The following is a 21828-nucleotide window of genomic DNA, read 5'->3' as shown; positions in this document are numbered from 1 at the left end:
GCCTTTGGGAATCCTGGACTAAGCTCACCACAGTGGAAAATGTTAACACAATTTGTAATTTTGCATTTGTTAGCTATGTTTTGGGGCTGGCCCTGGATCTGAGGGAGGGGACCCAGAGAAGGACCCAGTGGTTGGATCTCTCTCCTCCTTCCTGCTTTTAAAATAAAGAAGTTACACTGCTGGAACTGCATTTAACACGGTATTATGGAGCAATTATCCATGAACCCCTTGTCCAATTCACTTCTAGCTTATCAGGGAGATTCTACCCCAGTCTCAGGGCTAACGTAACAATTTGGAGGCCGATACGACTTTTTGGGTCATTTGTGGTTGCATTGCGGAGTAAAATAGCACATAGCCTGGAAACCCAGTTGTGGAACACCAGCTGCCACTCCATAACACACAGTGCTGCAGAGGAGCAGGATTTCCCTTACTGAAGTTAAACGCTACGTTAACCCCACATGTCTTGAGATGAGCTCATTTAATTTTGCACTCAATCCTGACTGGCAGGTCCCCTCAGCCGGTGCTAAACAGTTACTCTGGACTTGGGAAAAGCCTGTTGCATAAAGGTGGGAAATCTCTTCTTGCACTTGCTGTATGGCAACCCAGATTGTCACAATTTAGGGAAAAATACCTGCTGAAATGGACTGCGAGATGATACTGAGCCCCGGGCAAGTGAACAGCTACCATAGTGATGTTCTCCTCAAAACAGAACAGCCAGAGCCTGATCACCTCTAGGCAGAGTGACCTGGAGTGTGCTCCCCTTGTTTGGTCACATAGTACATCACAGTGGTATTGTCGGTGAATAAGTGAACCACTGAGTCTCTGATACGGTCCTCAAAAAGTGCAGCATGCTTTGTAGATGGCCTGAAGCTCCAGCACGTTGATATGGAATGAGACTGTCCTGAGTCATATTTGAAGGGGGCGAAAGCGCAAGCTTGCAAACTGGACCACCTGCGTGCAAGTGGACATGTAGGCCAAGAGCCTCCAACATGCCCAAACTGTCGTGGCAGGCTGAGACTACAGACTGAGGCAAAGCTGGTGAATGGCATGCGGCCCATCAGAGTAAGCTGATCGCAGGCTGCGAGACATTTTGTGGACGTTGACTGTCCTCAGGCACAGCCCACCGCAGCTCCCAGTGGCCGCGGTTTGCTGTTCCCAGCCAATGGGAGCTGCGGGAGACCATACCTGCACAATCAGCTTACCCTGATGGGCCGCCCGTGGGCCACAAGTTTCCCACCACTGTGGTACTGGGAGGAGCAATGACTGGAACAATGCTCTGGACCAAGGAGTCAAAATGGACGCTTGGAGGGCGCCAGGGGCGTGTGTGTGGACTGTCTGAACCCTGAAGCTGACTGCTTTCTCCTTTGGGCTCTATCCCTCTTTCTTGGGTCGTCCCATTGCCTTGGACGAGGGCAGGGCTAAGCAAACATGCTCTGCAGACGATACTGCTGTTGCTCTTGAATGCCGCCAGTGTGCACACCCCCAGGATCAGAGGGTAGCGCTGGAGTCCCTGAAGAAGTGCAGCATCTCGTCTGAAACTAGCGTTTGGCTGTTGAAGGGCTAATCCTCAATGGCTGTTGGACATTGGGGGCAATGTGCGAATTGTGTAGCCAGGAAGCTGTCCTCACAGTGACCAAGGTGTCCGTGACATGTAGCGTGGACTGCAGGGATGTCTTAGGGCCTGGTCTACACTGGCGGGGGGATCGATCTAAGTTACGCAACTTCACCTACTCACTGCGGTGTCTTCACTTCACTGTGGTGAGTTGACTGCTGCCACTCCCCTGTCAACTCTGCCTGCACCTCTCATGGTGGTGGAGTACAGGAGTTGATGGGAGAGCACTTGGGGGTCAATTTATCATGTCTAGACTAGATGCGATAAATCAACCCCCGCTGGATCGATTGTGGCCCGCCGATCCGGTGAGTAGTATAGACATACCCTAGCCACCAAGCAGTCCTCAATGACAAATGCCTGAAATTCCTCTTGGGAGGCCTTGGGCAGCTGGAATGAAACTTTGACACAGCTCGGCAAGTGATGAAATAGTGCGGGGACAGCAAGACTTGCTGGTTAGCAATTCACATCTGTAAGGAAAAGGAGGTGTAAATCTTCTGCCTATGAGGTCCAATCATTTAAAGTCCCTGTCCTTGGAGGTGGACTTGACCCTGCCCTGCTGGGCTATGTTATTCACTGCAGTTACGACTAGGGAATTTGGGGCCAGATGAGAATAAAACCCCGCAAATCCCTGTGTGGGAATGAAATAGTGCTTCTGCATGTGCTTAGCCGCAGGCAGTTCTGAAGCCAGTGCGCTCCAGAGGGTCTTAGCTGTTTCGAGGAGTGCATCACTGATAGGAAGGGCGACTCTCCCTGGGGTGGATGGCTGAAGGATATCCACTCATTTTTGGTTGGTATCTGGCAAGAACTCTGCACAAAAGATCTTAGTAGGCCTTAAAATTCTCCAGTGCTGAAGGGAAGGAAGAGCCAGCATTGTCTGGAGATGAAGACGAGGCCCTTAACTGGGCCAGAGCCAGATCCTGTTCCAGGGCTGATGGACCTCGATAGGACGACTCTGGATGCTCTGCAGGGAGGACTGCTGGTGGCTGTCCTGCAGGACTGAGGAGTGTCCCAGGGAATCCATGGAGCCCAGTGACGTGGATAAGGTATTTCTGGCCAGTAGGTGCTGGGCCAGTGGCCTGCATCTTGACCACAAGACATGCACCAATTCTAGTACCTGTAATGGTCCATCAACGGCTCCAGAGGTAATGGAGAGCAGGAGGATGACGACCCCGACTCAGATGCAGAGGAGTCTCGGGATCCGAGAGATAAAGGCGGAGCGAGACCACATGAAGTGAGTCACTGCTTTGACTCCTCAATTGCCAGAAGGAGGCAGGAAGCAGCACTGCTGATGGAAGCAGTACCATTGGTACTGAGCATGCTGGTGCCGGAAGTGGTGTCGGTGCCAAAGTGAGTAGCAGCACTGGAGTGCCTGATGGTACTGACGCTAAGGCCAGTGAAAGTCGCCATGGAAGCTTTTGCAGAATCAACTGCTGCAGTGCTGCAGAGGTTCCCCATACTGAGGTCCCCCATACTGATCCTGGTACTGGCCCTGCCTCCACAGCCTGTGAAAGGGGAAGATTGGGGTGTGGTGCCAACAGACCCAAGGGCTCAGCAGCTCAGTCAGTTGATTGGGCTATAGATCAGTGGTTCTCAACCAGGGGTATTCATGCCTCTGGACTACACAGAGGTCTTCCAGGGGATACATCAGCTCATCTAGATATTTTCCTACTTTTACAATAAACTACATAAAAAGCACTAGCAAAGTCAGTACAAACTAAGATTTCATACAGACAAAATGAGAAAGTCAGCAATTTTTCAGCTACAGTGACAGTGTGCTGTGACACTTTTGTATTTCTATTTCTGATTTTGTAAGCAAGTAATTTTTAAGTGAGGTGAAACCAAAGGAGAGGTCATGACTGAAAGGCAGAGCAAGTCTGTAGCTGCCTGATACGCTGTTGATGTGGAAACAGTATTGGCATCTCCCTCCTTGGTACTGGTCTCAATGGACATACAGGGGCTGGAACCAGAATCATGGTACAGAGTTTCTAACCTCCCTACTTGGTACCAGGGAAGTGTTAGAGGCACCTGCCCCAATCTGTGTGCCAGCACCAACTCCATGCCGGTCCACAATTTTCCTGGGGGAGGTGGAAGAGTCACCCTGAGATCTGGAGTGCTTAGGATTGGTCTTATGTGACCTTTTCCTCAGCGCTGTCAGTGGGGAATGGGTCCTCCATTTCTTTGGAGAGGGGCCTGCTCTGGAATATTGAGTGTCAGCGCTCTCAGAACCTGAGGGCAATCTCTGACCCACTAGGGTCTTGGTGCCAAAGCAGGCTGCATGGTCATTCAAGGAGAGTTTGAGAGCATGGTGTGCCGGGATGTTTTTGTCAGTCCTGGTGATGTGTCTGAAGAGCATACAAAGTCGCTTTTGAATGTCGTGAGTGATCTGAGGACGGCTAGAGCTCTGCAAGATTATGGCATTTCATACAAAGTCAAATCACTTTATGCTCAGAATTTGGTGTGGATGACATATATGGAATGTATCTAGCAGCTCCAAGTCTTCTTCTAGGAGGATTCAGGTTTCTGACCCATGTAGCAGTACAGGCAGAACCCAACTTTGATGGATCCTGAACTCTCTCTCAGTGCAGAGATATTTTTTGTGTCCACAGGTGACATGGACTTCATGCAGGAGCGGTAAGACCTATTTGTTGGAGGATGTCCAGTTTGCTGTGAACACTTTAATTCTGTCTGCAGTCTATTTATGTGAACTTGTCAATACTCTCCACAGTGCAAGACTGCATCATCAGCATAGTCTTAGTCCTGGTCTACACTCGGGGGGGGTGGGAAGGTGGGTGGGGATCGATCTAAGTTATGCAACTTCAGCTATGTGAATAACGTAGCTGAAGTCAACATACTTAGATCAACTTACCTTGGTGTCTTCACTGCGGACAGTCGACTGCTGCCGCTCCCCCGTCGATTCTGCCTGCGCCTCTCACGATAGTGGAGTACAGGAGTTGACAGGAGAGTGCTCGGTGATCGATTTATCGCATCTAGACTAGATGTGATAAATCGACCCCTGCTGGATTGATTGCTGCCCGCCGATGCAGTGGGTAGTGTAGACATACCCTTAGTTGGTGAACATTTCTTGACCAACCTTGATTCCGACACATGGAGTAGCACGTCCTAATATCCAGTTGATAGCTAAATCTAATAGTACCGGGGTGATAATACATTTCTGCCACGTGTGTGAGGTTGTGTTGAGAGGAGTGAACCAATGTGCACTCTTGCACTGGGACTGGTGTGAAAATTGTATGCCAGATTTAGCAGAACATCTGGAATGCCAACTCTTTTTAGTGCAAGTCAAAGCTTTCACCTGTTGATCAAATCAAAAGCAGGTTTGATGTTGGTATATGGCACATGAAGTGAGCAGTTAAATTCTTGGTGCAGTCAGAAGCTGGAAGCTAAGAACAGCATCCATTATCAACTGCCCAGCAGTGAAACTTGATTGCTGTGAATGATGATGTCTGTCAAGGAGCTGCTGCATCCTACCAAGCAGGACATGAGTGAAAACCTTTATGGGGACTGTAACAATGAGATTGGCTGGTAGTTGGCATGTTCGGTGCAAGAGCCTGACCCTTGTATAGGGATGCTATGATGCCATCTTTCCATTTTTCTAGCACTCTGCCTGATGCCCGCACTTTTAAGAACAGTTGATGCAGGCCAGTGCTCATTGGTTCTAAGGCACTTTTGAGCAGATCAGGTGGAATACTATCAGGTCCAGCAACATGTTGATTTCATAACTTTTGGATGGCCTTTTGTACTTCCTCGAGTGACGGAGGATCAGTATTCATCCCTGGGTGTGCTGCTGTGTGGTTTGCCAGGTCATATATCTTTGGATAGTCATTGGCAGGTGTGTGCTTTCATCATGTGTTTTCCATCTGTCCAGGTCCTCATTGGATGATGAGTAGGGAGAGCTATCTGGTTTTGTGATGAGGATGTTAGAAGATGTTTATGGCTGCCAGCCACGTACACAATAGCTCGTAGGCATGGCAGGTCATTATACTTCAGGCCTGTCAAGGTCTTTTTCCCCCAGTTTGAACTTTAGCGTCCAAAAGTGGGGACCTGCATGGACCCTTCTAAGCTTAATTCCTAGCTTAGATCTGATAGCGCTGCCACCAGCCAAAATATAGTGTTTGGCACACTTTCTGTTCCCCCAAAACCTTCCCTGGAGAACCCAAGACCCAAACCCCTTGGGTCTTAAAACCAGCAGAAATAAACCATCCCCCCCCTCCTTTCCCCCTTCCAGACTTTCCCCTCCCTGGGTTACCCTAAGAGGCTACACTGATCCAAACTCCTTGGATCTTAAAACAGAGAGGAATTAACCTTCCCCTCCCTCCTTTCCCCCCACCAATCCCTGGTGAGTTCAGACCCAATTCCCTTGGGTCTTAAACAAGGAAAAAAATCAATCAGATTCTTAAAAAAGAAAGCTTTTAATTAAAGAAAGAAAAAAGTAAAAATTATCTCTGTAAAATCAGGATGGAAAATGTTTACAGGGTATTCAGATTCATATAGCCTAGAGGGACTCCCTCCCCCCTAGCCTGAGATTCAAAGTTGCAGCAAACAGAGGTAAAAATCCTTCCAGCAAAATACACATTCACAAGTTAAGAAAGCAAACATAAGACTAATCTGCCTTTTCTAGCTAGTACTTACTATTTTGAACATGAGAGACTGTTTCAGAAAGATTGGAGAAAGACCTGGTTGCACGTCTGGTCCCTCAGCCCCAAGAGTGAACAACGAACAAAACAAACAAAGACTTCCCTCCACCAAGATTTGAAAGTATCTTGTCCCACCATTGGTCCTCTGGTCAGGTGTCAGCCAGATTCACTGAGCTTCTTAACCCTTTACAGGTAAAAGAGACATTAACCCTTAACCATCTGTTTATGACAAGGCCATCCTCTGCTTTGTCGGCCAGGGAATTGATGCAGATCTCACCGTCATGTTGTGCTAAGGCCAGAGCTGGCTCCAGGGGTTTTGCCGCCCCAAGCAGCCACCAAAAAAAAAAAAAAAAAAAAAGCTGCGATCGCGATCTGCGGCAATTCAGTGGGAGGTCCTTCGCTCCGAGCAGGAGTGAGGGACCCTCCGCCAAATTGCTGCCGAATATCTTCAAGTGCCGTCCCGCTCCGGAGTTGCCGCCCCAAGCACCTGCTTGATAAGCTGGTGCCTGGAGCTGGCTCTGGCTAAGGCCTGGAAAATGCCTTTCAGCTGTTTATGTTTTCAGACAGCTCTGTGCTTGTGTACTTCTGCCTTTTTCACTCATCTATCAGAGGCCTCTTCAGAAAGCCAGGGTATCTTGTGTGACTTTCTGAGGCTGATTGTTCCAGCAGCAGCCTGTGATATAGTGTTACATATGCCACTAGATGCGATCTCCAAGTGGTCTGAGAGGGCAGGTGCTCTTTAACAGCTGGTGTGTATTTCACAGCTTTAAGTGGATCCTCGGTGAGACACTGGACATTGCTCGTTTGCAAGGGTTTCACATGCCAGCAACTCTCCACCTTTCTCCCTGGTGCCAGGCAGTCAGACCTGGTGGTTGGAACAGTGGTTGAAGCCGGGTGGTCAGAGTCCGTGGACAAGCCAAATCAGTACCATAGCTGGAGTCCAGATGCAGGCCAAGGTCAGAGCTGGGGTCAGGAGGTGGATGCAGGGCGGAGCAGGTCAGTAACAGGCCTGGAGCAAGGTCAGGGTAGGACATGGGCAAGGCTGGAACAGGGGTCAGGCCAGGAACAGGAACTGGATCTGGAGCAGGCTAGGAGTCTAGAGTGTCTGCTTCACAGTGAGGCTGCAGGACAGCTCCTGGCTGGGTAGTGCTGTTGCACAGACTAACTTGCAACTCTGGCGTTGGGGAAATATCTGAGTCTGGGGGTCAGCTGACCCAGGCTCTGCTCAGGGATAGGCTGCTGCCGCAGACAGAATCTTAACCTTACTCAATAATACTGGTGGATTTCAACAATCCCCATATTGACTAGGTATATGTCACTTCAGGATGGGATGCAGACATAAAGTTTTTGACACCATAAATGACTGCTTGGAGCAGCTCGTCCTGGAACTCACAAAAGGAGAGGCAATTCTTGATTTAGTCCTAAGTGTAGCACAAGATTTGGTCCAAGAGGGGAATATAGCTGAATCTCTTGGTAATAGTGACCATAATGTAGTTAAATTTAATATTCTTAAGTGGGGGGGAACACCAAAGAAACCCATCACAGTAGCATTTAATTTTAGAAAGGGGAACTACATAAAAATGAGGAAGTTAATCAAATGGAAATTAAAAGGTGCAGTCCCAAAGATGAAATGTCTGCAAGTTGCATGGAAACTTTTAAAAAACACCATAACAGAGGTTCAAATTAAATGTATACCCCAAAATAATAAAAAAAAAACATAGTAAGGGAACTAAAAATGTGTCACCATGGCTAATCAGCAAATTAAAAGAAGTGGTTAGAGTCAAAAAGGCATCCTATAAAAATTGGAAGTTAAATCATGCTGAGAAAAATAGATAGGAGCATAAATTCTGGGAAGTTAAGTGAAAAAGTATAATTAGGAAGGCCAAAAAAGAATTTGAAGAGCAACTAGCCAAAGACTCGAAATGTAACAGCAGTTTTCTTTTGAAGTACATCAAAAGCAGGAATCCTGCCAAACAATCAGTGAGGCCACTGGATGATTAAGATGCTAACGGAGCACTCAAGGAAGACAAGGCCATTGTGGAGAAACTAAATGAATTCTTTACATCAGTCTTCACTGCAGAGGATGTGAGCGGGATCCCACACTTGAGTCATTCTGTTTAGGTGAGAAATCTGAGGAACTGTCCCAGATTGTCATTAGAAAAGGTATTGGAACAAAATGATATTCACCCAAGAGTTTTTTGTAGGAACTCAAATATGAAATTGCATAACTGTGGTATGTAGCCTGTCATTTAAATCAGCCTCTGTATCAGATGACTGGAAGATAGCTAACATGACACCAAATTTTAAAAAAGGCTCCAGAGGTGATTCTGGTAATTATAGGCCAGTAAGCCTAACTTCAGTACCAGGCAAATTGGTTGAAACTATAGTAAAGCACAGAATGATCAGACACATAGATAAACTCAATTTATGGGGAAGAGTCAACATGGCTTTTGCAAAGGTAAATCATGCCTCACCAATCTATTAGAATTCTTTGAGGGGGTCAACAAACATGTGGACAAGGGTATAGCATACTTAGGCTTTCAGAAAGCCTTTGACAAGATCCGTCACCAAAGGCTGTTCAGCAAAATAAGCAGTAATGGGATGAGAGGGTAGGTCGTCTTATGGCTCATTAACTGGTTAAAAGATAGGAAACAAAGGGTAGGAATAAATGGTCAGTTTTCAGAATGGAGAGAGGTAAATAGTGGTGTCCCCCAGGGATCTATACTGGGATCAGGGCTATTCAGCATATTCATAAACGATCTGGAAAAAGGGGTAAATGCTGTTTTGCCAAAATTTGCAGATGATACAAAATTACTCAAGAGAGTTAAGTCCAAAGCAGGCTGTGAAGAGCTACAAAGGGAGCTCGCAAAACTGGGTGACTGGGCAACAAAAAGGCAGATGAAATTCAATGTTGATAAATGCAAAGTAATGCACATTGGAAAACCTAATCCCACCTATACACATAAAATGATGGGGTCTAAATTAGCTGTTATCACTAAAGAAAGAGATCTTGGAGACATTGCGGATAGTTCTCTGAAAACATTCACTTAATGTGCAGCAGCAGTCAAAAAGGCTAACAGCGTGTTGGGAACTGTTAGGAAAAGGATAGATAATAAGACAGAAAATAGCATAAGGCCACTATATAAATCCATGGTACGCTCACATCTTGAATACTGCCTGAAGTTCTTGTTGTGCCACCTCAAAAAAGAACTGTTACAATTAAAAAAAAAACAGTGAGGGGGAACAAAAATGATTAGGGGTATGGAACAGCTTCCGTATGAGGAGAGCGTAAAAAGACTATGAGTTTTCAGCTTGGAAAAGAGACAATTAGGGGATATGACAGAGGTGTATAAAATCATGAACAGTGTGGAGAAAGTAAATAAGGAAATGTTATTTACTCCTTTACATAACACAAGACCCAAAGGTCACCCAGTGACATTAATAAGCAGCAGGTTTAAAACAAACAATAGGAAATATTTCTTCACACAACGCACAGTTAACTTGGGGAACCCTTTACCAGGGGATGTTGTGAAGGTCAAAGGCCAAGACTATAACATGGTCAAAAAAAGAACTAGGTAAGTTCCTGGAGGATAGAAAGAGATTTGATGTCTATTATAACAGGAAATTAAAGTATTTTTTTACGTGGTTTAAACAAGATGTGGGGGGGTTTGTGGTAAAAATTATGTCTGAATTCAGTTTATATATATATTAATTCAGAGGTTCTCAACCTTTTTCTTTCTGAGGCCCCCCTAACATGCTATAAAACCTCCACGGCTCACCTGTGCCGCCACAACTGGTTTTCTGCATATAAAAGGCTGGTGTTAGGGGGTAGCAAGCAGGGCAACTGCCTGGGGCCCCACACCACAGGAGCCCCCATGAAGCCACATTGCTCAGGCTTCGGCTTCAGCCCCAGGTGGTGAGGTTAGGTCCCGGGCTTCAGCCCCACGCAGCGGGACTTTGGCTTTTTGCCGAGGGCCCCAATGAGTCTAATGCTGGCCCTACTTGGCAGACCCCCTGAAACCTGCTCATAGCCCCCGCGGGGCTCGGACCTCTGGCTGAGAACCAGTGTATTAACTGACCCCTCCCCCCCTTTTTTTTAGTACCATGGGGGAATCTGTCTCTCTTGAAGGATTTGAGGGGACAAAGGTTTTGCAGGTGGTAGTAGAATAAAAATGCACAAACCAATGAGGGAACAGGTGGGAATGGGTATTGTGGGGTGGGACGGGATGGGAGTGGGATTTAAAAAAATAGTCCTATGCAGGGCTCTAGCCTCTACCACCTGAACATACTTTCCTTCTCTCTGTCACTTGTGGGCAGAAGATCTCTCTTAGCTGTCAGTTGTAGAGAGCCCCAGCTGCATGAAGCCCAAAGGAGCTGCAGTATCTCTGACTGGATGTCCCCAAACTGAGTAATTGCTGGTTGTTTCTGAAAATTGTAGCCATAGTGTCCACTCCTGCTCCCATTCCCACTGATGTCAGTGGCAAAGCTGCCCCCTTTTTTGACCTCCGGGAGCTGCAGGTGAAGTTTACTAACAGCATTGCTGGTTAAATCCACCTCCCCTAGGTGGCGGTTTAGAACAGGTTAGCTAACTTGGTTATTAGTATATTTTCAACCCTATTTTGCATCAAGTGAAGGCAAAGACAGTAATGGCTAAAGCCAGATTAGCCCTCTCTCATTTCCAAGTTTGCACAACCCCTCAAAGCCAATGAACCAAGCCCGGGGGAAAAGGTGCTAGCGGTGCATTTTAAACTTGGAAACCTGAGCTTAGCTTACCTTCCATTTGTCCCTGGATTTGGGAAATTGCAGGGAGCTGTGGCTGGAAGGGGGATTGGGCAAATACAGTATCGTCTATTGAAGTATCAGACAGGGATTCTGCACAGCCAGGCTGCCTGTTCCTTGGCCAGCCAGGAAGGAAAGCCCTTGACAGCTTTCTTCACTTTTCCTTTCTTATTTGTAATGTCCTTTCTCCTACCCTTTGGTGTGTCAGTGGGCAGTCTCTGGCTGCTGTGCCCTTCATGCATGTTGGCTTTCCCTTCCTAGATCTATATCGAGCTAGATTTGCGCTACCAGCCTCCTGATGGCTCAGCGGGTACATGGCTTGAAGAGGATTTTGTCTACCAGATGAAAGACAGGTACTGATAATAATGGAAGGAGAAAAAATCAGGTCACTTCTGCACTTCCATCCTTGTTCCCTTAGGGCCTGTCTGCAGTGGCTTTTTACAGTGTTAGTGGGATGGTTCGAGACAGATTGCCTGGTCAGATGGAACTGTTTTAGCTGTGAGTAAGATCAGGGCAGCAGTCCAGCCTACTTACCTGGACATGGGATTGCAAACCACGTGGCAGGCATGGGGTAGGTGTCAGCATCCAAGAGAGCTGCAGCCTTGTCTTTACCAACCCTGGATGGATAGCCTGCATCTCCTCCCGTGATGGCTGGTCTGTGCTGCCCTGCAGAAGACCATGCAAGTAGGAAAGGCACTAGTCAAAGTGAGACGGGATGAAGCTGTGCACAGTGTTACAGTGAAGACAGGGGTAAGTAATTACTGTGCGAGATGGCACACAGACTGGCAATGTGGTGTGGGTGCAGCGGAGTCAGAAGGGGGAGTTATCATGGCTGTCCTTGCTCTGAAATTCTGACCTGAGGAGCTCAGAGGTTACAGTGGTGGGTGTGGGGTAAGGAGATGGCCAGATAGTGATGCGGTGCAGAGTCTGTGCAGTCTTTGCAATGAAAACAAAGGCCTTACAACAGGGAGCTGTTCAGTTAAAGCGAGAGCAGACTCGGAAGCATGTGTTTGGTGAACAGCACTAATGGGCTCGCAGTTTTGACGAGTGTGTCTGTGTCTTGCAGCTCCGAGTTAATTATTCGCAACGTTGGATTCGAGGAGCTGCAGTAAGTAGCCTGTACCCTCTTGGAGCAATGCACAGATGCCGGGGATTGGAGAAGCAGTGCTTCCTTGGTCTACTCCCTGCTCTTGCCTGGGCAGTCTCACATGAGGCTGACAAGTATGTATGTGTTTCCAGGCCAGCTGACGTGAAGCAAGCTCGTGAGCTGGATAAGAAGGCCACAGCACTGGGTAGGAAGCTGGTGAAGGGCCTAGAGACTGACGAGGAGGAGGAGGAGTATGATGATGAATCTGATATGGAGTTCTTGGGCATCGTCTTCAGCCCTGTCAAGAGGTACCTGGTACATGCTCCTCTTCTTTCCCCCAGTGCTCTGCAGGACCTTTTGCTTGGTGAAGGTGTGTGTCTTTTCACACAGCTGGGCCCAGGGCCCATCCCTGCTGGGCTGGGGTACGGTGAGGTGCCGAGTCTTACCCACAGGGCCCTGGGGGTTCGTCTAGCCTTGTTTACCCTGCCTACAGCCTGTGGCTTTGTGTGAAGCCAGGCTGTGGTGTTTCTGCTCTCCAGTAGCAGGACGTGCTGGTGCTCTTGGGGAAATGTGGCCTCTTCATGGAGCCTTCACCCTCGCTGACCCACCTATAGAGGGAGTTTGCTTGGAATTGCTGGGCTGTCTGGGAGGAGCGTTTGGAGTTTCCTTTCCCCTTGTTTGTTTTACCAATTATATTAGACCAGTAAAAACCAGCAGGATCTTATTAAAAGGGACAAGGCAAAGATGCCACATTTATTATGATAACAATTTATGACTAATAACTAATATCTTAATTCTTATACACACACATTATACCTATTACCTTACACACACACACACACACACATTCACATTATACCTAATACCTGTACACACACATACACTCACACACACACATCCACATTCATCAGGTGTTCTGCAGCTGCTGCATAGTTACCATTCCTGAAGATAGCTTAAGTTCATGGCTTGATTTTGCAGCTTGGGTTCGTAGCTTGTGGCAGCTAACTGGCCAGGAAAGCTGGGCACAAGGCTGAGCTGGATCTCTGTTGGGCAGGCACCGATGTTCTTCCATGTTGGCAGCAGAATGTTACCCAGAGTCTCTCATCTCACCCTTCTTTTTTATAGGCTTTTAGTTTGGATTCAAAGTCTATAGGTCTTGCTGTGTCATGCTGCCTCTGGGTTTAGATTGATCACCCATCAATTGCAGGCGTGACTTTCAGCCTTGGACCTGGCTTTGATCTTCCTTGTGTTGTTCTGTTGTCCTTTTCTTTTTAGGGTGGATGCTTCTTACTTTATTTAGGGCTGTTGTCTAGGTCTTCAGCCGTTGGTATTTGAACTTTATCTCATCAGGACAGGCTGGGGCTGGAGGTTGATTCCATCATTCATACATACCTCATTCACACACCTAAACTAAACTAATAAGATTACAGCAGGGTTTGCAAAAATGAAGGTTGGAGGAAGCTTTTACAAAATGGAGTGAGTGTTTTAAAATGGGGTTTGAACTACAATATGGAACAGAAGTTACAGTGTAGGCAAGTGTAGTGAATGGTGAACAGAAGTTACATTAATAAAGTGAACAATGGAAAACAATTTCATTGATCAGTTCTACATGTTCACGTCTTGGCTGATTGGCCCTTGGTCTCCAGCCCTTACAGCTCCCCCCAGGTGTAAGTGTGTTATCAATGCCAGTGGGTAATGAAGCTAACTTCTGCACATGTGCAGGCTGCGGCTCAGGTAAGTTAAAGGAGGGTTTTGCTGAGAGGCCTACTCAGCTGGTTTGTTTCCCTTGCAGCCGTTCCAGACGCCTCTGCAAGTGGGACCTGTTTGCCACTCCTAGACCACAAAGCTTCCAGGTATTGTACTAAACCTGCAAGTCAGGTGCCTCCCCTTGGATCCCTGCCTCAAGCCAGGTCTGCTACAGTCAGGGCAGCTAACTGCCAGACAAGTGTCTCCCTTCAATGTCTGACAGACAGGCAGGCCCCTCCGCCCTCTCCAAGGAACAGTCTGGCGGTTCCTCTTCGCCACATCCCTGCTTTCTATTCCTCGTTAATCACATACTGGCCTCAGCAGAGCTCTTCTTTCCTTATATAAGCTCTTAAACGCTTACATTCCCAACCCCGCTGGCCGGGCCCAGATGGGTGTTGATATTTCCTTTCATTGCTCCTGGTGTTCCTCCATGCGGCAGCTGAGAGTCTGTGTGAACATTCTGCACGGGATGGAACTGGTTCCAGAGTGCATCGTTTGAACAGTGTGAGCCAGGATTCTTACTGGGCAATAAAGTGAGTTATGAGTTTAAGGGAGATTAGAAACTGCAAACCCAGTATGGGAAGAGCCATCAGCCTCTTGCTGTCTCAGCTGTTAAACAGCTCCCTGTAGTCTAATAATAACAGCAGTAACAGTGCTTCTGTAGCTCTTTGCATCCTCCAAGTGCAGTGCAGATATTAACTGGCCCTCATTGCCCACCTGGGAGGTGTTATCATTCCCATCTTAGGGACGAGCAAATAGACACATGGAGCTGCCGCTGTATCCCAGCAATGAACATGGCCCCAGGAGGTTACGCAGCTGGCCTGAGCCCTACTGCCGTGCAGTAGCGGATTCGTGACTCCCAGGCCAGCCTGACCATGCGGCCTCTCTCTGGGTGTAATCTCTGCTGCAGGGGGAGTGCCCATTCAGACCGTAAATGTTTCGGTTCTCTTACCGCTGGCTATTTTTTCAGTGTTTGTCTGGACGCTCTAATGAACGTATAGAATATCAGGGAGCAAATGCTCTGCCACGCATCAGTGGAAAGGTAACTTGGATTGTAGTAAAGTCTTTGATTTCCTATTTGTCCCGCTTCTCCTGAGCATGCCGTCACCTGTCTAAGGTGGGAAGAGATGCTAATGACAACAGGCATTTTAAAAAGCAGCGGAGAAAGGCCAGGGGCTAACGGGCAGGCTGTGTCTCTGGAATAGTTGGCTGCAGGAAGGAAACAGGCAAGCTTTCCTCTCATTGGAGGCACTCCCAGCTGCTCCGAAAGGACCTGTCAGTGGATTCCTTTCCCATGTTTCCGCAGATCGGGATCAATGTCATTGAAGCCCAGAAGCTGGTGGGGGTGAACATTGACCCCTTTGTGGTGGTGAAAGTTGGAGAAGAGAAGAGGCACACGGCAACGCAAAAGTCAACGAACTGCCCCTTTTACAATGAGGTATGTACCATGGGCCAGAGATCCCAATGGCAGAGTGTCCAGAGCCACCTGCACAGGTCATGGTGCAAGGAAGGGACCAGGAACACTGCAGTGTGGTTGAGAGCTGGCTGAGAGCACAGCACTGCTCACCCCCAACCAGTGTCATGCGGCGCGCACAGCACTGCGCCCCCCAGCCAGTGTCATGTGGCGCGCACAGCACTGCTCACCCCCAACCAATGTCCCATGGCGCACACAGCACTGCTCACCTCCAGCCAGTGTCACGCGGTGTGCACAGCACTGCGCCCCCCCAGCCAGTGTCACGTGGCGTGCACAGCACTGCTCACCCCCAACCAGTGTCATGCGGTGCGCACAGCACTGCTCATCCCCAACCAGTGTCAAGCGGTGTGCACAGCACTGCGCCCCCCCAGCCAGTGTCACGTGGCGTGCACAGCACTGCTCACCCCCAGCCAGTGTCACGCGGCGCTCACAGCACTGCTCACCCCCAACCAGGGTCACGCGGCACGCACAGCACTGCTCATCCCCAACCAGTGTCACGCGGCACGCACAGCACTGCTCACCCCCAACCAGTGTCATGTGGCGCTCACAGCACTGCTCCCTCCTAGTCAGTGTCACATGGTGCTCACAGCACTGCTCCCCCTCAGTCAGTGTCATGCGGCGCCCACAGCACTGCTTACCCCCAATCAATGTCACACGGAGAGCACAGCACTGCTCTCCCTCAAACAGTGTCATGCGGCATGCACAGCACTGCTTATCCGTCCCAGCCAGTGTCACGTGGCACGCACAGCACTGCTCACCCCCAATTAGTATCACTGGAGCGCACAGCACTGCTCACCTCCAACCAGTGTCACTGGAGCGCACAGCACTGCTCACCTCCAGCCAGTGTCACCGGAGCGCACAGCACTGCTCACCTCCAACCAGTGTCACTGGAGCGCACAGCACTGTTTACCCCCAATTAGTATCACTGGAGTGCACAGCACTGCTTGTTACGTGGAGCACGCAGTATTGCTTACACTCAACCAGTGCCACACAGAGTGCACAGCACTTCCACAGGTGCTGAGCCTCATTCAAGTCACACATGACATGGCTGTGTCCAGGGGGAGGGGCTCTCGGGGTTGCGATGGGAACACTTTGCTCAGTTTTCTCTCTCTTCTCTTGCAGTATTTTGTATTTGAATTCCATGAGCCAAGGGAAGTTTTATTTCACAGACTCATAGAGATTTCCGTAAGTATGCCCTGCTGCCCATACCCCTTTGGGTCACATTGGCGAGAATCTGTGTAATGGCAATAACTGAGATGCTGCGCTGAAGTGCCGAGTGTGTACGTGTGTGTGAGTTTATGGCAGCACCTTCCACCTGGAGATTGTCAGGCTCTTGCACAAAGTTAGGGCACCAGCATTGCCCCCATTTTACAGGTGGGGAAACTGAGTCACAGACACGTTAAAGGACCTGTCCAGCATCACACAGCAAGTCAATGGAGGAGTTGGGAATAAATCTCAAGGGGTCTGACTCTCATCCCTTACTTTAGCCAGTAGACAAAGCTGCCTTCCTTGTAGGTAACACAAGCTACATGTGTTGCTATAGGGCCTGATCCAAAGCCCATTATAGTCAATAGCAGTCTGTAACCCAGTTTCACATCTCGTGCGTTGTTAGGCAAACGCCTTCAGCAGCCCAGGCAGAGCAGGCATTGGCACCGTTGTTGCTTTTTTAGCCATATACAGCAAGTGTGCCCTCTTACATGTTAGAGCTGATTGGGCCGCAGCATCTGACCGTATCAATACCCCAGCTGCACACAGCTTGTCAGTCTCCCGTTTTCATAACGCCCCAGAGGGTTACATCTGCTTGGCAAATGCACAGTTGTAATTTTATACCAACAGTCAAGCTATTTCAGCACAACTGTTCGTAGGGGTCCCCTGACCCTCCAGCTGAGACGGAGAGCCCAGGGAGAGTTCTTCCCCAGCCTTGATTGAGCCCCCAAGGGAGAACCAAGCGCCCCTTCCTCACAGTAAAACATCAGGAGAAATGTGCCCAGATTCCTCCCCCAAGTTTATTTTTCCACTTCCGGCTCACTTATTTAGAGGGAAGTTGTCTGCAGTGTAGTTGTAGCCGTGTCGGTCCCAGGATATTAGACAAGGAGGGTGAGGTAATAGCTTTTATTGGACCCAACTTCTGTTGGGGAAAGACAAGCTGTCAAGCCACACAGAGCTCTTCCTCCAGTCCGGTCTGGTAACGGGGCACTCTGCCTTGAATGGGCCCTAGAATATGAGCTAACTATGCTAAACAATCTGTTCCACCTGGCATTTAGCTGTGACACTCCGAGAACCATTCCCAGACCTGAGGAAGAGCTTATAAAAGATATTACCTCACTCACTTTGTCTCTTGGAGAGGAGTTGACATTTTGTAGTGGTTTTTCTCCCCCTAGTAGGGGCAAGAGCTGCCCTCAGTCTCATCAGATGGAGATTGAAGCCAGTGGCACCCCAGGAATGGTTCTCATTGCCTGTCCCCTGGCCTGCAGAGGGGTGTAACATGCTGGTGGGAGGGAGGGGCTTTTGGACTTGGCAGCCCTTGCATGTATATAAATGCCAGCGCAAGGGGAAGGCAGGGCAGAATCAGGCCCTTTAAAGACTCTAAGGCCTGAAGCTCAGAAGACTCACCTGAGGCTCTTTATAATAAGAGGGTTAAATGCAGCACCTTTTTGTTCAAACGTAGGCCAGAGCCCAGAGATGCTGGTTCTTCCACTGCAGCCTGTCGCCCTCCGCCTGTGGCCCAGCACAGTACCCTTCCCTGCAGGAATGTGCCCAGCCCTGCCACAAAGGAGAGGCCAGCCTGGCTTGGCACCAGATTGATGCCATCCCAGCTCAGGCCTCCTCCTAGGCACGGATTAGGAGCTTGGCTCAGTTCAGTCCAGGCCTTGACCCATGGGCAGGAATGCAGTCAGTTCAGGCACATGAAAAGTCAGCTTGGGCCTCACTGGGCTCGCAGTGTGTTGGGGAGGTCAGCCTGGGCCTGCGCATGAGAGAGGGGTTGGCACATTTCAGGCCTCAGGCAGGTCTGGGCACATGCAGCAGCTTGTCTAGGACCCAAGGGAGAAGTCAGGTTGGCTCAGGCCTTGGCCTCTGCTCCTTGGATGGTTAGCCTGGTGTGGGCCTTGGCTCAGGGGAGAGTCAGTTTGGGCATGAGGGAGAGGTTAGCTGGCTGGGGCCTTTGCTCCAGCCCAGTGGGGAAACTGGCCTAATGTCTGGGGGAGGTCACCAAGCTTCTGGGCTGCATGTGTGTTTCACCTGTCCTGTGCCACCGACAAGTATGCAGCCATCTGTGCCAATGAATGCTCATCCTGCTGAGCGGAGCTCTGCCTGAGGTATCCTTCTGTTCGTAGCAGCCTGTCCCCTCTGCCCATTCCTCTCTGAGTAGCTGCGCTCTGCCCTGTTGACAGTTGTGCCTTTCAGTGGCAGAATGGGATTTGTTTCTTATGTGCAGGTTTTTCATTCAAAGAAGATCCCGTTCCTGGGAACACGCATAGGAACATTCAAAATCGACACAGAGACTGTGTACAGCCAGCCAGGTACAATGTGCAGAACCTTGTGGCTGCTGCTCTCGCTTCCCTGTTTTATCCCTCCATGTTGTTTCAGGGGCACCATTTCAGAGTTTTTTGGGGGAGGGGCAACTTTAACCGTGATTCTAGGGGCTACTTGGGCACCTGAAAACGCTTGTTGTTTTGCAGATAATAACTTAGGAATTATCTGACAGCAGCACTGTATCTAATTCCCACATAAAGAAAGAAAAATAAAATAAATATTAGACCCACTCAGCTCTAATACTAACATGTTCTGACATCTTGTGTCAATTCACCTAAGGGACACTGGTTAGGTTTAAAATTTTCATGTATATTTTTACGTTGTTACTAACTCTTGAATATAACAACTGAAACAATTGTAGAGCAGTCTAGATTACTCTCTATCACTTTTTTGCAGTTCACCAAAAGCTTGGAACAGATCATTTAACTTTTGGAAACATCCTACTAGGCCAAGGCCTTGGGAGTTTATGCTGCACCTGACTGGGGCTCTAGGGGTGTTACCCCACCACAAACAGTAGACTAAAAACTGACCTTAAACAAGAGTGAAACTGACACTTTCAGGTCACTTTCACAGTCTTGCCAATCCCATATGTTCAAAAATCATGAATCAGGCTCACCAAAAATCATGAGACTGGCTTTAAAATGAAATTATGTAAAAATTATAGCTTTGGGGTTCTTTTTATTTGCCTTCTGCTTTTTGAGCCGTTAGGGTGCACTGGGTCACATTTTGAAGCTTTCTTCACAGCCACGAGGGCTAGAAACTTCATTTTTATTTAAGACTCAAGCCTCAAATCATCACACATCCACTTCACTCCAGGAGTGGGGCTTTAAGGAAAACAATAATTAACTTGAGACTCAGGACAAAATCATGAGAGTTGGCAACACTGCTTTCACTTCTGTTTAAGGGCTAGTTACTTTCCAGAAGGCTCTTTAACACAACACTCGAGTGACTGAGTTGCAGTTCTCTCAGGAGAATATTTAAAACCAAACACCAAGAAAATTCCACATTTTAAAGTTGAGAGAAAAATTGAGACTTCTGAGGTTTATCAGGACCACTGCAGGCAGAAAAGGAAAATAAACAGGCACAGGAGCTCTGGACAGCTCTTCCTCTAGAAAGAAAGTTGAAGGGTCAAATCTTCTAGTCTTTAAGTAAGTAAAACTTCTATTCTCATCAGTGCCTCCACTCACAGATGTTAACATGTGCTTCACATAGGTGCCAACTGCCTGGGTGCTCCAGCCCTGGAACACCCATGGAGGGAAAATGGTGGGCGCTGAGCACTCACCGGCAGCCCCTCTATCATCTCCCCCTCCAGCCCCCCAGTGTTTGCCACCCGCCAGCTGGCCCTGCTGATCAGCACCTACCCTTGCCTCCTGCCCGCCACGATCAGCTGTTTCACAGCATGCAGGAAGCTTTGAGACGGAGAGGGAGGAGTGAGGGTGCAGCGAGCAGGGGGAAGTGGGTGGGAGGAGGTGGAGCAGTGGTGGGAAGAGGTGGGGCAGGGGTGGGGCCTTGGAGGAAGGGATGGAGTGAGGACAGGGCCTGTGGTGGACCACCCCTCAGCACATTGGAAAGTTGGTGCCTTTGACACTTCATACTTAAATATCCGAGCCATCTTATCCAGGTTTCAGAGTAGCAGCCGTGTTAGTCTGTATCCACAAATAGAACAGGAGTACTTGTGGCACCTTAGAGACTAACAAATTTATTTCAGCATGAGCTTTCGTGAGCTACAGCTCACTTCTTCGGATGCATAGAATGGAACACACAGACAGGAGATATTTATACATACAGAGAACATGAAAAGGTGGAAGTATGCATACCAACAAGAAGAATCTAATCAATTGAGATGAGCTATCATCAGCAGGAGAAAAAAAACTTTTGAAGTGATAATTAAGATGATCCATAGAAGGTGTGAGGAGAACTTAACATAGGAAAATAGATTCAATTAGTGTAATGACCCAACCATTTCCAGTCTCTGTTTAGGCCTGAGTTAATTGTATCTAATTTGCATATTAATTCAAGTTCAGCAGTCTCTCTTTGGAGTCTGGTTTTGAAGTTTTTTTGTTGCAAAATTGCCACCTTCAAGTTCGTCACTCAGTGGTTAGAGAGGTTGAAGTGTTCTCCCACTGGTTTTTGAATGTTGATTCCTGATGTCAGATTTGTGTCCATTTATTCTTTTGCATAGAGACTGTCCGGTTTGGCCAATGTACATGGCAGAGGGGCATTGCTGGCACATGATGGCATATATCACATTGGTATATATGCCATCATTACACTAATTGAATCATTACACTAATTGAATCTATTTTCCTGTGTTAAGTTCTCCTCACACCTTCTATGGATCATCTTAATTATCACTTCAAAAGTTTTTTTTCCTCCTGCTGATGATAGCTCATCTCAATTGATTAGACTCTTCCTGTTGGTATGCGTACTTCCACCTTTTCATGTTCTCTGTATGTATAAATATCTCCTGTCTGTGTGTTCCATTCTATGCATCCGAAGAAGTGAGCTGTAGCTCATCTTATCCAGGCTTACCCATCTTGTATACATTGGCTCAGGGGCTACATTTTCTGGCATATTCTGAACAGCGCTGAGCGCGCAGAAGGTGTCCGGTGAATAATCCAATTCATGATAATAATGGTCACATTTATGGTCTCTGTCAATGCCATTTCGGTTCTTTGTTCTGGAAATGGCCTGAATACAGATGAAACCGCAAGAATTTGTTATGAACACATCTGATACTCATATGACACTTTCTCATTCCTTCCATGTCTTGAACTCAGAACAAAAAATGACAAAACAAAATGGTTTTCAGTTAAAATCTAAAACTGTACTGCAACTGTTGTTCTACAGCCCAGGGTGGGGCAGAATCTGCCGCCCTTTGGGTGTTAAGAGATCTCCTCTCATCTGACTCCATTCTCTCTCGTTTTTCATCCTTCCTGACCTC

General features: G+C 48.1%; 1 protein-coding gene across 3 annotated transcripts in view; it reads left to right on the top strand.

The window, feature by feature from the left end:
- LOC127031583 (fer-1-like protein 4) overlaps nucleotides 1-21828 on the top strand; it is a 121715-nt gene that overhangs the window by 10895 nt on the left and 88992 nt on the right. For 2 of the 3 annotated variants that reach the window (XM_050918580.1, XM_050918579.1), the window contains exons 5-11: nucleotides 11305-11396; nucleotides 12110-12151; nucleotides 12283-12438; nucleotides 13923-13983; nucleotides 15183-15314; nucleotides 16473-16535; nucleotides 18787-18871. In XM_050918580.1, the coding sequence (XP_050774537.1) occupies nucleotides 11305-11396; nucleotides 12110-12151; nucleotides 12283-12438; nucleotides 13923-13983; nucleotides 15183-15314; nucleotides 16473-16535; nucleotides 18787-18871 (631 nt within the window). Of the gene's footprint in view, nucleotides 1-7720; nucleotides 8386-11304; nucleotides 11397-12109; nucleotides 12152-12282; nucleotides 12439-13922; nucleotides 13984-15182; nucleotides 15315-16472; nucleotides 16536-18786; nucleotides 18872-21828 lie in introns of those variants that run through there. The other variant, XM_050918581.1, reaches the window with a different exon arrangement.

The sequence above is a fragment of the Gopherus flavomarginatus genome, chromosome 11 (assembly GCF_025201925.1).
Source record: "Gopherus flavomarginatus isolate rGopFla2 chromosome 11, rGopFla2.mat.asm, whole genome shotgun sequence".
NCBI classification, from domain to species: Eukaryota; Metazoa; Chordata; order Testudines; family Testudinidae; genus Gopherus; species Gopherus flavomarginatus.
Note: the sequence above shows the minus strand (reverse complement) of the source record. Positions and strands in the feature narration are given on the sequence as shown.